Source organism: Micromys minutus (assembly GCF_963924665.1).
Source record: "Micromys minutus genome assembly, chromosome: 13".
Taxonomy (NCBI): domain Eukaryota; kingdom Metazoa; phylum Chordata; class Mammalia; order Rodentia; family Muridae; genus Micromys; species Micromys minutus.
This window is the reverse complement of record NC_137982.1, coordinates 57,471,211-57,486,763: the sequence shown is the minus strand read 5'-3', so window position 1 is coordinate 57,486,763 and position 15,553 is coordinate 57,471,211. Positions and strand designations below refer to the sequence as shown.

The following is a 15,553-nucleotide window of genomic DNA, read 5'->3' as shown; positions in this document are numbered from 1 at the left end:
ACGGAAGGCATAGGAGACTTCTTTAGTATTTTTGATTTTCCAAATGTTAATCTCTCCAATTATGCATCTTAATATATAACAGGTATTTTTTAAAAAATTCTAAGAAAATTTGGACCATCTTTTTCTTGATTAGTCCTGTGAATAAAAAATAGAAGAAGATCAAAGGCAATATCATTAAAGCTTCAGAGAGAATCAATATAACAAGCAAATTATCAATTGTGACATTTATCTCAAAGAAGGTGAAAATGAAGAGAGACAAACATATCATTTGTAAGCAATGCATGGTGGATGGTAATGAATAGAATCAGAGAAAGAGTGAAAAAGCCACAACTAACAGAAACAGGATGTCAAGCTTTTAAAACAAACAAGAAGTAAAATGAAAGAAGTGTGGTGTGGTTACGCTTTTCTTAATAAGCCAGAAAAAAATAACCAGGCATATATATATATATGATATATATATCATATATATATATCATATATATATATATATATATATATATATATATATATATATATATATCACTTACATAACAGCATCTTCAAAAACAACTGCACAGAGGGAGATGTTTCTAGAAGTATAAACACAGGATCCATTTTTAAGGATGTTTGCTTTTTCTATCATCTTAACATAGTGCTGTGTAAATCAGACATCCTGATACTATCTCTTGGCCAGATGATTTACAGACCAAATTGGAACAATAACAGACACTATTCTAATCTTTGAACCATTTCAAAGTCTCATATCTCCAACTATGGCTAAAGATAGTTTCTACTCTTTGACCCAGAGAAAATAGCATTTCTTTATCTCATTGTAGAGCACATAACCTTTCTGAATGGCTTCCAAAAGTACTGCAAAAAAATAAATAAATAAATTTTGCACAAATACCTTAGTTTATGAAAAGAACCAACTAATCTGGAGGGAGCACATTAGGAAAGAAGATGTACAGAAGACCAAGAGTCACATAAAGTTGGACATGAAATCCCATCTTTAACTACAAGATTGAGAAAATAAAAACATGAGAACACAGAGTTCAAGGCCATAATGCCCTCATAGAGAAACCCTGTTGCAAACAAACAGAGAAATACATACAAAAAGAGAAATGTATGAAAATGTCTTCCAGACTTCATTTGTTAGTTGATGCTAATTAAAGTAACAGAAATCCACAGCATGTTTGAATGAAGAAAACCAAGGTTCCTTTGATGTGCTGATGTTAATGTAAAGCAGTAGGACTTTTATGTATAGCTTGTAAAATCCATAATTATGTAAGGATTTGTAAAAGTTAAAATGTTCTTGCCAAGTTGACCACAGATTTACTTGTGGTTCCATAATAATACTGCTTAACATTTACAGGAATGAGTGATAAATCTGAGCACTTGTTTGTATTGTTGTGGTAAAACACCAGGACTAAAAACAACTTGCAAAAGAAAGGGTTTAATTGGATTACATATCCAGAAAGTGGGCTGGAGCCTGGTGGGAGGATCTGATGCAGAAACAAAGAAGCTGTGCTGCTTACTTGCTTGATCCTCATTGCTCCCTTAGCCTGTTGTCTTATGGAGCCCAGGACCATGAGCCAAAGTGTTGCACCAACCACATTGGACTGGACATTCCCAGATCAAGGACTAAAAACAAAAACAAAAAACAAGCCAGCCAACCAACAAAAGAATCAAAACCTTTACATTTCTGTTAGACAGAAACAATTCGTAATCCAAAATTCTGAAGGTAGATGGATGGCCCCATTCCTCAAATGGTGGCCTTATCTACTGGAAGTTGTCTCTTCAAGTTCCATCTCCCTACAGTTGAGAATTTTGACTAAGGCTATCCTAGAAACCTCTCATTTCCCAGGTCTCTGGCACTTTTTAGAAGTTGACCCAACCCCAACCATCTGAAGCTGCCTGTTAAGTGGAGCAGAGACTGAAGCAAAACTCATCCAGTGACTGGCCCAACTCTAGATCCATAGGCAGACACCAAACCCTGATCCAATTATCGATACGTTGTTGGGCTAACAGGAGTCAAATATTGCTGTCCTCTGAGAGGCTCTACCAGTAGCAGGGGGTTAGGTGAGGAAGCACTCTTTAAGAGCCAATGGGGTGGGGGTTAGAAGAAGAACAGAACTCTGGGAGGAAGGCTGGGAAAGGTGGGCAACATTTGGAGTGTAAGTAAATAAAATAATTTAATAGAAAATAAAGATGGGAGAAAATGCTGAACTTATAAAAGTGAACCAAAACAAACCTACAAAAGATACATATACACATCATATCTGAAAAATCAATGCCTTTCCAGATTGTCTTCTTACTGCCTGAGCCTCTGGAGGCATCTTCACAATTGAGTTTTTCTCCTCTCAGATGATTATACCATGTGTCAAAATAACATAAAAAAATTAAAATTAAAATCAAACCATATAGTTTATAACACATAAATCATGATAGAGTTACTACAGTGTCTTTATTTACATTTACTAAAAGTTGCGATGGGGACCTGGCTTAGTGGCTAAACACTTGCTGAGTACAGAAAATACATTTTCACAGGAGCGCATACATATATACGTGTGAGGACGGTATGTCAGTTAGTATGACTAATAGTTTAGATGAGCAGACAAAATGTTAGAATCATAAACCTTGACATATCAAGCTTTACAAAATCTTATGAAATGTTAGATTATTTTTGTCTACTCAATATTTCTAGCATTTTTATTTATTTTGTTTTAGGATACAGGGTTTTTCTGCATAGTCTTCGGAGTCATAGAACTTTCTCTAAAACCCAGGATAGTGTGAACTCAACATAAGTCTGCCGGCCGCTGTCTCTCTCTCTATCATTTTTTTTTTCAAAATCCCACTTTCTTTTTATAAATTTTTTAAATTTTTTTCTCCCTTACAACTTTACTTTTAAAAAAGAGGGATACATATACAGATTTTTAAAGGCATTTTGGCATAACTCTATATTAATATATTTTGTCAGTACTTAACTCTTTTAGAGGTTTGATAGCATGCATTGAAATCCCACTAGTTACCATAAGCATAAAGTGCTGTCTTTTAAAGATTGTGTCATTATAGTCTGGGAACTATCATTTTTATTTACCTTTTACATGGAAGGAATAATCCTCTGATACTCTCAAATTTTAGTTTTTATTCATTTCAAAATAGGTTTTTATTTTTTATTGGATATTTTATGTATTTGCATTTTAAATGATTCCCTTTTCCTTTATCTCCCATACCTCCTCCCCTGCTTCTATGAAGATGTCCCAACTTCCACCCCCTCCCACCTCATTGCCCTGGCATCCCCCTACTCTGTGCAATCAAGCCTTCACTATGCCAAAGGCTTATCTTCCTATTGATGCCACACAATTCCATCCTCTGCTGTATATGTGGCTTGAGCCATGAGTCCCTAAAATAGGAGTTTTGATTTGGCAGAATGTAAAGGCTCTGAATGACTCTAATCATCTCTGCTGAACTTTGTAAGAAATGCTGTGATTACATGTTAATATAGCTCATCATAATCATTGGCCTATTGCAATGTAAATAGCCTAGACCATGACTACACACCATGAAAGAAATTATGACTCACTATCAAAGTTATGTTGCAAGGTCTTTAGTCTTGTATTTTAAGGTTTCTAATTTTATGCTAAAATATTTTCCCACTTAATTTTTGATGGTTATTTTCTTTTTATGATCTATAACTTGTCTGCATGTGTTATACTGTTTTCCAACCACTTATTTTTCCCATGGATAAACGATCACACTGCTTACTGCAGTAGAATATAATTAGAATTGTTCCTTCCATGAGAATTCCCCGTGGGTTTCATGGCAAAGTCAGCAAATATAAACAATCTCAGAGAACCATATTTGTCTGGTAATTAAATCTGCATTTGATCTTCCACAGGTAGGATACAGTACTAGGCCTAGACACAGAACATTTTAGGAAACCTACAATTCAATATGAAATAGGCTACTGTGTTCTTAACAGTTTTATTATTAAATATTAAGGTTAAATGTGAATTAATACCTATTGAAATGGTGACTATGATGTATTTACTAAAATCTTGTTTATGCAGAACTCTGTCTATGTCAACGTGAGCACACATGGGAAACTCACAAGAAAAATTTTAATGCATAAATTACGTTTGTAGTGGTAAATAGTACATGTGCATTATTTTTATGATGATGCAGGATGCCATGCAGACGAATACTCAGTGAGGAACATGACACAAGAAGATAAAAAGATGTATCTGAAGATATTTTGGGAGACAGCATTTGATATAATTTCCAGTTAGATACAAAATTTTGACGTCACTCCTAATACCACTGATACCACACTGTCTTTTTCTTTTTTTTCACTACAGTTGGTAGTGTTGAAAGTAGTCCATATAGAACTGCAGTTGTAGTCTTAGTTCAGAAAATGCATGGATGCATAATTGTCAAAAGCTTATAGAATACAGTGAGATATGAGATTGAACCTCAGGCCCTGCACTATGTGCAAAATAAATACAGAAGCCCAGTCGTGTCCAAAGTGATAAAAAGTTCCCCTAATTTCTTCTTGACTTTGCAAACTCTGTTAGTTAACAATAAACATTAAATTCTGACATTCTGAAAGAATCTGTTCAAACAATCTGTAGCAATATTAACCAAAATAATAGTAATGAAAATATTTGGAAACTTTTGTCTCAATTCAAGTTATGTTTATGTATATGGAATTTCATATTTATTTAACACGTTTATTCTATGATATTATTTTGTAAGGATTATTGTCATTTTTCAATTCTTTTCCATGACATTTTTCTGTAGACCAATGTAGGTGTGTGCATTAGTTACACACAGTATCTCTCCTTTCTTGGGGTCATCTAGAGGTATGAAATACAAATAGAGAATTGATAAGGAATTATGACAGTGATCATTAGAGTTCTTGCAGAAAATAGAAGTTTGGGTGATAGGAAGGTGAATTTTATTAACATGCACTGTATGTCTATACAATGGAATAACCCCAAAACCACTTTGTGAAATGAAGGTCTATATATCAAAGGCCTCCTCTAAATCTTTTATATCTGACAAGATGAAAACCACTAATGTATAGCAAATCTTTGTATATAATTTGCTATATATTTTTCATTACTACAATATGATGCAATTTTAAAAACTTTTTTTTTTTTTTTTTTTTTTTTTTTTTTTTTTTTTTTTTTTTACATTATGGATTACAAAGCCTGAAAAGAGAAAATAGGAACATAATCAAGGACTAGAGAGCTCTTCATGAATGAAGCTGTTTCCCAAGATACATGCCAGACTATGTTCAATCTCTGGGACCCAAGTGATGTACAATCTACCCACTGAATTCTCTCTGCATGTACCACACACACACACACACACACACACACACACACACACACACACACAAACACACACACAGACACTAAGTAAATGTGATTAGGATAAATACAGTCAAATTGTTACATTATTACAAACTCAACTTAGTTGCATTATGACAGGATACATTCTGAATCCACTACAGTACAAATATTTCTCATGTGGATAAAGATGAAAAGAGAGGTTGGCTAGAAAAGCAGTAAATTGCAGAACACTTGCATTGGATGTACAAAGCCTTGCACTGTGATAAGAATAAAAACATTAAAATCACACAGGTTGAAAATGTTCACATCATATATATTTTAACAAGTTCTGATAGAATAAATCTTTGTGACGCAATATTTTAAAATAAAACTTATAAAAATAATAACTAAATATTAATCCTACAGAACAAACTTACATGTTAAGAGAAATTATATTGTATATATTAATATTTGAATATTTAACTTTTCTACCTGAATATATTCAGTCTTATAATAATGAGGAAAACTCTTTGGGGACAAAATCCTAATAGTTCACAGGTTTTGAAATAATAAAATTTTATGATGCTCAATAAGTTTCAGGTTCAAAATTATTTTTTACATCTGGAACTTGAAATGTTATGTCCTCTTTCTGAGGCATAATTTATATGGGCTATGTTTTTGGCCCATAAATCATAGACACCTTAAAAATTGAATACACTTGATCTTATTAAAAATAAATCGTTTTTATTTTGTTTATGAAAAGAATAATACATAAATGTATAACTTATTTTTCCTATTTGTATTTTTCATATTTAATTTATATTTGCCAAAGAAATTCATGCTTTATGAAACTGAAACAGGCTTTAGCCTTTTTTCTTATCAATTCTATTTTTAACAATAGGTATTCTTTTCTCCAAGTCACTACTTAAATGGAATTTATCATTTAATTACAAAGGTATGTACCCATTCAAATTTTCTACGGTAGTTGTTCGTTCCATTGTTTAAAATGACATAAGTGAGAGAAATAGAAGAAAAACTAAGAAAAAAAGAAGCAAGATAAGGAAGGAAAAAGAATAGAATTGGAGAAGAAGAAGGAGAAGGAAAGGTGGAAAGAAGGGAGGGAGAGAATGGAGTTAAGTAATTTTTTTTTCTGCAAAACTATTTTATTTTCATTGGTTATTTTATTTATTTATACTTCAGTGTTATCCCCCTTCTTGGTTTCCCCTCTGCAAACCCCCTATCCCGTTCCCCCTCCCCCTACTTCTATGAAGGTGCTCCTCTACCCACCCACCCACTCTCTTCACACTGCCCTAGAATTTCCCCATTGTGCCTTCACAGGATCAAGAGCCTTCCCTCCCATTGATGCCAGACAATGCCATCCTCTGCTACATGTGCAACTGAAGCCCTGGGTTCCCCATATGTATCCTTTGGTTGTTGGTTTAGTCACTGGGAGCTTTGGAGGGAGGGTTCTGGTTGGTTGATATTGTTGTTCTTACTATGGGATAGCAAATCTCTAGCTCCATCAATCCTTGCTGTAATTCTTCCATTGGGGTCCCCATGTTCAGTCTGATGGTTGGCTACAAGCATCCCCTCTGTATTGATCAGGCTCTAGCAGAGCCTCTCAGGAATAATATGCAGTCACTGATAGTGGGATGCTAACGCCAGAGGCTTGCACTCCCCCAGACTGTATGAAGTCCAAGAAATAAAGAAAACAAAACAAAACAAAAAATATTTACAAAACAAGAAATCTTTAACTATTTCCATATTGCATTTTGCTTTACATGTACTTTAGTTCATTGTAACTATTAAGTTTTCAAGGCATACAATCAAACCTTGAAAAAAATCAAGTACTGACTAAAAAATATATTCATATAGTTTTATGTAAAAATTATGTTAAAATCTGAAAAAAGTACTGACAAATATTGTATAATTTTAAGCAAAAAATATTTAAAATCTGTACATTTATCTTTGCTTTGTAAAGTTGTAAAAAAAATAAAAAAATAAAGTAGTTGTATATTCAAAAAAAAAAAAAACACAGGATATTGTGTGCTACAGAAAACTGCTCTACACCGCACTGTATTGCTAGCTTCTGAGTGTGTATGTGTTTTCTAAGTAATTTTTAATCATAATTTCTTTTACATTTCTAAAACATGCATTTTTCAGTATATTGACAGTTCTTTCGGGCAACCTGAAATTCTATCCCTGAACTTGCTAATATGTGACTTCATTCTTTCTTCACTAATAAAGATCAAAAGCCTCTTTTGACAGAGATGACACCCATAGTTTGAGACAGGCCCTTGGTAAGTTTAATTCACTTAGTGTCACTGGTAACACATAAAGTGCCAAGAATTTAAGAGGTTTGATATATTGTCATGTTGTCATCATGTTCCATTTTCTTCTTCAATTATCAGTTTTTTAACTCATTCATTTATATTAAATACATATATTTTGTTATAGTTTTAGAGGAATGTGTTATGAATGTGGCAAGGCCTGAATGTGGAGGTTAGAGGAAAATGAAGTGTTGAATTAATTCTTTGAAGAATATGAATTTTCAACAATTAAACTTGGGTTTTCAGTTTGGCAGTAATAACTTTATTCTGTGAGCCATCTCACCCGCTATCCATTTTGTTAACAAATTAAATAATATCTAATTGAGATATTACTATTTAAAAGCTGTGTACAATATTATGATGTATTTTTTCTTTGTGTGATCATATTTCAGCATATTATATAACTAAAATAGTTTTCTACAACAATGCTTTTAACATGTTTTTCCTCAATGTTTATACTTACATTTTGAAATTAATTTCACAATTTGTAGGAGAAAATATTATAGCAAATCATTTTTCTAAATGGATGAAAGAGCTAGATACCTACACTTGGATTATTCTTACTGTTACTAATAGAAAGTTTGACTATCTGGAATGTCAGAGAAATTTTTACATTCTCAATTTTCTTTACTTGTTTGTTTTGACAGTATTATGTGCTTCGAACTGATCTCAAGTTAGTGAGGATGTCATATGACTTGTACCCTACAATACTACTCTTGATTCTCAGTTTGGATTTTAATTGAATTTCAAATGAAAATAAGTAATTGAATGAAGGATTAACTGACTGTTAGAGCTGATGGCTTTACACATGAGTCACCAGTACATAAACACATACCTTAAGATGGATTCTGTATTTGCACTTGGGCACTTATAACTTCAGTTGAAAAATTAAATGGGCCAAGTCCTACTTTGACTCTAAGAATCTTTGCTATTTTCTTAGTACTATGAATGACTTAGACCTTCTGAATGACTTTAAAATGGTTGTCTGAGATCTCAGCATGGAGAATGCCACTCATGTGTCCCTTTTCATTCTCAGGGGGCTCACAGACAATGCTGAACTTCAGTTCATTCTTTTTTTCTTATTTCTAATGATTTATCTTTTAACACTCATGGGAAACATAGGACTGATTGTATTAGTCATTGAGAATCCTCAGCTCCACAATCCAATGTACTATTTTCTAAGTGTTTTATCATTCACAGATGCATGTTTTTCTACCATTATCACCCCAAAAATGTTAATAGATTTTATGTCAACAAAGAAAGTGATTTCATTTTTTGGATGTGCAGCACAGATGTTTCTTGCTATTAGCTGTGGAACAACAGAGTGTTTTCTCTTAGCAGCAATGGCTTATGACCGCTATGTAGCTATTTACAACCCACTTCTGTATGCAGTGAGCATGTCACCCAGAGTCTATAGGTCACTAATCATTGCCTCCAGTGTGGGTGGAATTCTGCATGCATCTATCCATACAGCAGCCACTACAAGTCTGTCTTTTTGTAACTCCAATGAAATTAAGCATTTTTTCTGTGATATTCCTCCTCTACTGGCTATTTCTTGCTCTGACACTGCAATGAATGAACTTCTGCTCTTCATCTTTGTGAGCTCCATTGAGGTAGTCACGATGTTGATCATCATCATCTCTTATAGTTTCATCTTGTTTGCCATTTTGAAGATGCCTTCTGCTGAGGGGCGGCAAAAGGTGTTCTCTACATGTGGCTCTCACCTCACTGGAGTGTCCATATATTATGGAACAATCTTCTTCATGTATATGAGACCAAGTTCCAGCTATGCCTTGGAGCATGACATGATAGTGTCCACATTTTATGCCATTGTAATCCCCATGCTGAATCCCATTATCTACAGTCTCAGGAACAAAGATGTAAAACAGGCAATGAAAAGACTTTTAAAAAATGTGTTTATGCCATAAAATAAAATGTTACTCTAACACCACAATATAACAAAGATTTAGTTCCAATGTCTTTTTATCACTGAATATGATTGAAATTTCTTATTTTCTTTCTAGTATCTTTGGTACTTTTCATGCTATTGAAAGAGAAACCTAGATACAAACCCTGTCACATATTTTTTTTTATCTTACAATATGTCCTGCCTGGAAGATGTACTTAGGTAATACTGGCACAGAACTTATGTGCTTGGTCAAACAATATCTGACTTAACTCAAGTCCTACCCCAGGAGAAAATCCATATCCTACCCTGACATTAGAGTTCAGACTTTTACAGTATAACTAAACATATTAGGAAAGCAATGAAATGATTCCTGATACTATCCTGCTATACTCATAGATTGATTTCTTGTTAGTCACCATTACAGAGTCTTCTCTACAGCAAGTTGGATTAGGTACAAAAGCACATAGCCATGTTAAGGAGAGAGAGAAGGGGAGGGAGGGAGGGAGGGAGGGAGGGAGGGAGGGAGGGAGAGAGAGAAGGAGAGTATTTAGAAGCTTCTACAAAGAGTCAAATTCCATTCACTCCCTACCCTTGGGTTCTATTTTATTGTCACATATGACAACCTGTGTTGTATTGTACCTGCCACCATCCCTTGAAGTTCAAGCCAAAGAAGAATCGTTTCCACCTATTGAGGGATGTTAATTTCATTATAAATCAAGAAAAACCCACAAGAATCTTTCACTTTGACTATACTTGTAATAACTTCTTTTTCAAGAAAAAATATTTTAAAATCATATGTACCTGTTTTCATTCTTACTAAAGAGCACATTTGACTTTATCATGAATATCTAATTGTAGGATTTTAATTATATTCAGAACAAGCACCATCTTTAGATTTTCATAGCATTTTTAATTAAAATAAAGTTAGTATTCACAGAAAATCAAACAAAGTGTGCAGGTGTTGTATTTTGCTAAGAACAATAAAATCTCACAGGAAAAGGGTCTCACCCATGCTTATGATGCCTCAGCAGGCTTGTCAGTTTGAGGATGTTCAGTGCACTTAGTGATTTCTGATGCACACCCAATACAAAATACAAGAAAATAAGGTCTTTGAAACATGTTCCCACAAGTCAAGCAACTGGAAAGCAAATTATAAGTGTAAAATATTGGGCATACAAAATATTAATTGTGAAAATATGCAGGTGATACCAAAATAATACGATTGAGAAAAATTTATGTTTATGTTTAAAAACAAAAACGTTAAGTGGAGATTGCCTTCATTGACTAATGCCAGGGTAGAGTTTACTGCTTTCATTGAATACATTTTACCTAGAAAAGACTCACACTTTTCAATTAAAATATTTTCAAGAAAAATTTTGTACCTTCTTCACTGATACTGTCACTAATAAAGTGCCAAAATATGTGAATAATGTTTTATTTTGCAGAGCACAAAGAAATTATTTGATAAGTATATTGTAATACTCATAACTATAATCCATAAATACAAATCTTCTTAATGTTTTTAACTGTTTATATAAAATATGTTTTAAGTATAGTCATAAAAATAACACATTTGAACATATTTATTGTTTTCATGAGGCTTTTGGGAAAACCTAAAAGCTTTATTGAATTAGTCCATAAACTTTGGTTTTTGAAAACATGCCAGATAATCTTTCTGAAAAATTGGTCCCTTAGGAAGTCCACACATTCTTGACACCCATTATTCTGAGACGGTTGCAGAGATAAAATTTCTGTAACTCTTCAGCTTTCCTACATAGTAATTCTTTGACATGCTTTCGAATCATATCTGCCTAAGAAATTTTTCATTTTGTCAATATTCAAGAATAATTTCTAGAGTGACATAACTCTGAATTTTAAAATATGAATGAACAAATATTCAAAGGTATATGTATATGGTGCTGTACAAAAATGTTTGTGTCTTTAATCGTATTTCACATATTATTCATTAGAAATCTTTTGAATTAGCGTAAGTTTGAATATGTGATATTGAAAGATTCATTAATTTACTTTTATTGTTACTTTTTTCAATTCATAATCTCTGATTCACAGTAAGTATTGATAAAATGGGCAAGGATTGAATTGCTTGGATGATATCTGGGCTGTAATTTAGAAACAAATAAGCACATAGCATTTGTGCCTTTACTAAGTAAATATCAAGACATGTGCAAACAACTACAGAACATTGATTAAGAGGTTATGAGTGATGGGTATAATTTTAAAAAGATATTTAAGGTTTCAATAACAGGAAGAGAATTCATAAATCTTGATTCATGTTTAAATGTCATCAAGTACCCTATTAAGCTCTATTGAATGTAAAATCTATTTGTAGTTTTTACTGACATCACAAATTAATGAACAAAATGATCAGTTCATCTTCTCTTCTCATTATACATAGTAGGTAAGAAAATAGGATTAGATGAGTCATCATATGCAGAACACAAAAACTATACAGAAAACCCCAATGGGGCAGCATTCACTTGAAATCAGTTCTGAAAAGACTCGACATTTCTGGAGTCTTCATTTAAAGGGCAGTGGTATCTATACACAAACATCTTATGCTTGGTATGGTGTTACTAAAAGAAATCATTTATAATAGTACTATGGTAACTAAAAACATAAATTATGCCACCTCTGAGTGTAGCTTAGACAAATGTGAGTCTTTTAACTCTACCTTCAATATTTGTTTCTACTCATACCGTGAAAACATTAGGAATATTGAGATCCAAAAATAACAAACACACAAATATATTCATCTAAATAAAAATTCTTTTTTTATTATTTCAATTTTATTTTTCCAACTTTATCTTAAAAAATACAGATACATGTACAGATTTTTAAAAGCATTTTTGCATAAAAATATATGAATATATTTTTGTCAGTACTTGATTCTTTAAAGGTTTGATGGTATCCATTGAAATCTAGTTACAATGAGCATAAAGTACAGGTAAAACAAAACGTAACATGAAAACAGTCAAAGTTTTCGTGGAGTGTAAAAATTAAACATAATGATTTTTAAATTCCAAGAATTGCCACAAGGTATATTCTTAGCTCTTGGATTATCGATAATTTAAGGTCTAGGTGGAACCTACTTTGAAAGGGTGCTATTCACTTTTTTTTTCTAAGAAGGTCTGAAGCTTTCACTTTTTGGCCTTTCTATTTTTGAGCTTCATATCCTTTTAAAAGTTAACCAAGCTGAATATTACCTTTGATTTCTTTACAATTTTAGGGTCATTTACTATGAACACCTGGAATTATACAAAAGAGTCTGACTTCATCCTTATGGGGCTGACAGATTCCAAAGAGATACAGCTAGTGCTCGCTGTGCTGTTTCTCCTGATATACCTGGTCACTGTGCTGGGGAACACAGGCATGATGCTGATCATTCGTCTAGATGCTCAGCTTCACACTCCGATGTACTTCTTCCTGACCCACCTGTCATTCCTGGACCTCTGTTATTCAAATGTCATCACACCTAAAACTTTACAGAATCTGCTGACTTCTACCAAAATTATTTCCTATATTGACTGTTTCACTCAAATGTATGTTTTTGTCCTCTTGGCTGCTGCTGAATGTTTTCTTCTTGCTTCAATGGCCTATGACAGATATGTGGCTATCTGCAACCCTTTACATTACCCAGTTATAATGTCCACTAGATTCTGCTATGCCCTTCTCACTGTTTCCTATATGATTGGAACTGTGGATTCTACTGTTAATATACTTTGTATGAACACATTATATTTCTGCAGACCCAAGGTAATCTATCACTTTTTTTGTGACACATCTCCAATTTTAGTTCTGTCTTGTAATGATACACATAACATTGAAATCATTACATTCATCTTTGCTGGATCCACTCTAATGGTGTCGCTTATCACAATATCTTCATCCTATGTGTCCATTCTTTCTACTATTTTGAAGATCAATTCCACTTCAGGAAAGCAGAAAGCCTTCTCAACTTGTGCCTCTCATCTCCTAGGAGTCACTGTATTTTATGGCACTATGATCTTTACTTATTTGAAACCAAGTAATTCCTACTCTTTGGGAAAGGATCAAGTAGCTTCTGTTTTCTATACCATTTTTATCCCCATGCTGAACCCACTCATTTATAGTCTCAGAAACAAAGAAGTGAAAAATGCTGTCCGTAGAGTTATCAGAAAGCAGGAAGTTTCAAGGTTTAAGATCAGAGTGGAACTAAGTGATTAAGCTATTGGTTTCTTTATTTTATATACATTGAAACATCCCTTCGTTTGTCTCTCTAAATGTCCTAGATGCTATTATTTCTATCTTTGTGGAGCTTCTTTTTTGCAAACCCACCTTGTCCATTTATAGGAATGTGGTTTATAAAATTTTGTGTTTTTGAAAATCAGGAAACATACTGGTGATAGGTGAAATAAATATGTGTTATTTATAGCATGAAGGGATAACTTTGACATTACCAATATCTTCAGAATCATTATTTTACAGTATATGAAATAATGAGCTGGGTATGAAATGATTAATGATTCCCTGACTGTTACAGTCTCATTCATTTAGATTTATAATATAAATAGTAACTCTAGGAGCATGTAAACTGAATATATTTAAATATAACCATAGCAAACACAATGTTATTTAGTATAATTTAGATTCAATTTTAATACTTTATATTGATTATGTCCTTTGATTAAGAATATCTACTGTGTTTTACAAGTAATTTTCCATTCGGAAAAAAAAAAAAAAACTAGAAGGAATCTAAACCACAATTCTCAAAAATGATTTTGTGATATATATTATATTAGTTAATTGTCATCTGTTATAAACTGAGTTGACCCTTTAAGTGGTGTTACCTAATCTCCTTTAAGGGTCAGTGATGTTTGTCCCAAAGTATATGCCAAGGACTCAGAAGATAATCTTGTTCTCCTAACACTGTGATAGAGATGTAAAAGAATAAGAAGTAATCATATTTTAATCTAGGAACAGCTAGAGCTTTAACTATTCCCAAATGATATTACTGCTGTGTATACTATAAAATAAAAGTGCTTGTCACTGGAAAAAGAAATTGAAAGCTGGTCCATGGAAAGAAATCTTATTGGAAACATGAGAAGACTGCCTTAGTTTCCTGAGTCTGCTTTTGATTGAGGCTATGAGTGTCCAAGTGGATGATATTATATTCATTTGTTGGTATCTGTAGTTTTAGTCAGAAGTCTCACTCAAAGGGACACACTATTATGTCTATTAGAACCTCTGATTTGATACTGATATTTGCCTAGTTGCTTTAGGCTGGCTGTTTTGAGGAACGATCTCTCATTTATTTATTATCTAAACTATAGATCATCTATCTCTCTATGACTCTATCTTTCTATCTTTTATGTAACTAATCATCAATCTAATCATCATCATGATCATCTATAAAACTAGTATGTCTAGCTATCCAGATATGTTCTTAATGTACAGAGCAGCTGTATACTAAATAATTTCAAATGACTTTATAAAGTTCCTGGGAAAATGGATGCATCTAGAGAATATCATCTTGAGTGAGATAACCCAGTCAAAAAAGAGAAGACATAATATGCAGTCCCTGATAATTAGATATTAGCCCCAGAAAGCTCTGAACACCCCTGAAACAACTCACAGGTCATATGAAGCTCAAGAATAACAAAGGTCAAATAGTGAAAGACTCAGTCTTAGGAAAAAAAAGTGTATAGCACCCTCTCAGAGTGTGGTACAACTAGACCTTAAAACCATTAATAATCCAAGAGCTAGTAATATAGCCCTGTGGCAATTTTTGGTATTCAAAGGTCATTATGTTTAATCTATACACACTAATCAACTCTGATTGTTTCCATATTACATTCTGCTCTACATGTACTTTATGCTTATGGTTACTAGTGGAAATTCAATGCATTCTATCCTCTAAAAGAATTGCCAAAATTCTTTTAAAAATCTGTATGTGTATCTCTCTTCTTTAAAGAACGTTGTAAGACAAAAATTTATTTCAC

At 33.0% G+C, this 15,553-nt stretch overlaps 2 protein-coding genes across 2 annotated transcripts; both read left to right on the top strand.

Annotated features, from left to right (window-relative positions):
- Positions 1–8,643: 8,643 nt before the first annotated feature.
- Positions 8,644–9,573, top strand: LOC308429225 (olfactory receptor 5T18-like; the record flags this gene model as incomplete). The annotated part of the gene is made up of 1 exon (XM_080927958.1): positions 8,644–9,573. One exon carries the CDS (start codon positions 8,644–8,646, stop codon positions 9,571–9,573), a length of 930 nt encoding a protein of 309 aa, XP_080784084.1.
- A 3,239-nt stretch (positions 9,574–12,812) lies between these two features.
- Positions 12,813–13,778, top strand: LOC308428962 (olfactory receptor 8H1-like; the record flags this gene model as incomplete). Its single annotated transcript, XM_080927602.1, has 1 exon — positions 12,813–13,778. One exon carries the CDS (start codon positions 12,813–12,815, stop codon positions 13,776–13,778), a length of 966 nt encoding a protein of 321 aa, XP_080783728.1.
- Positions 13,779–15,553: the final 1,775 nt, after the last annotated feature.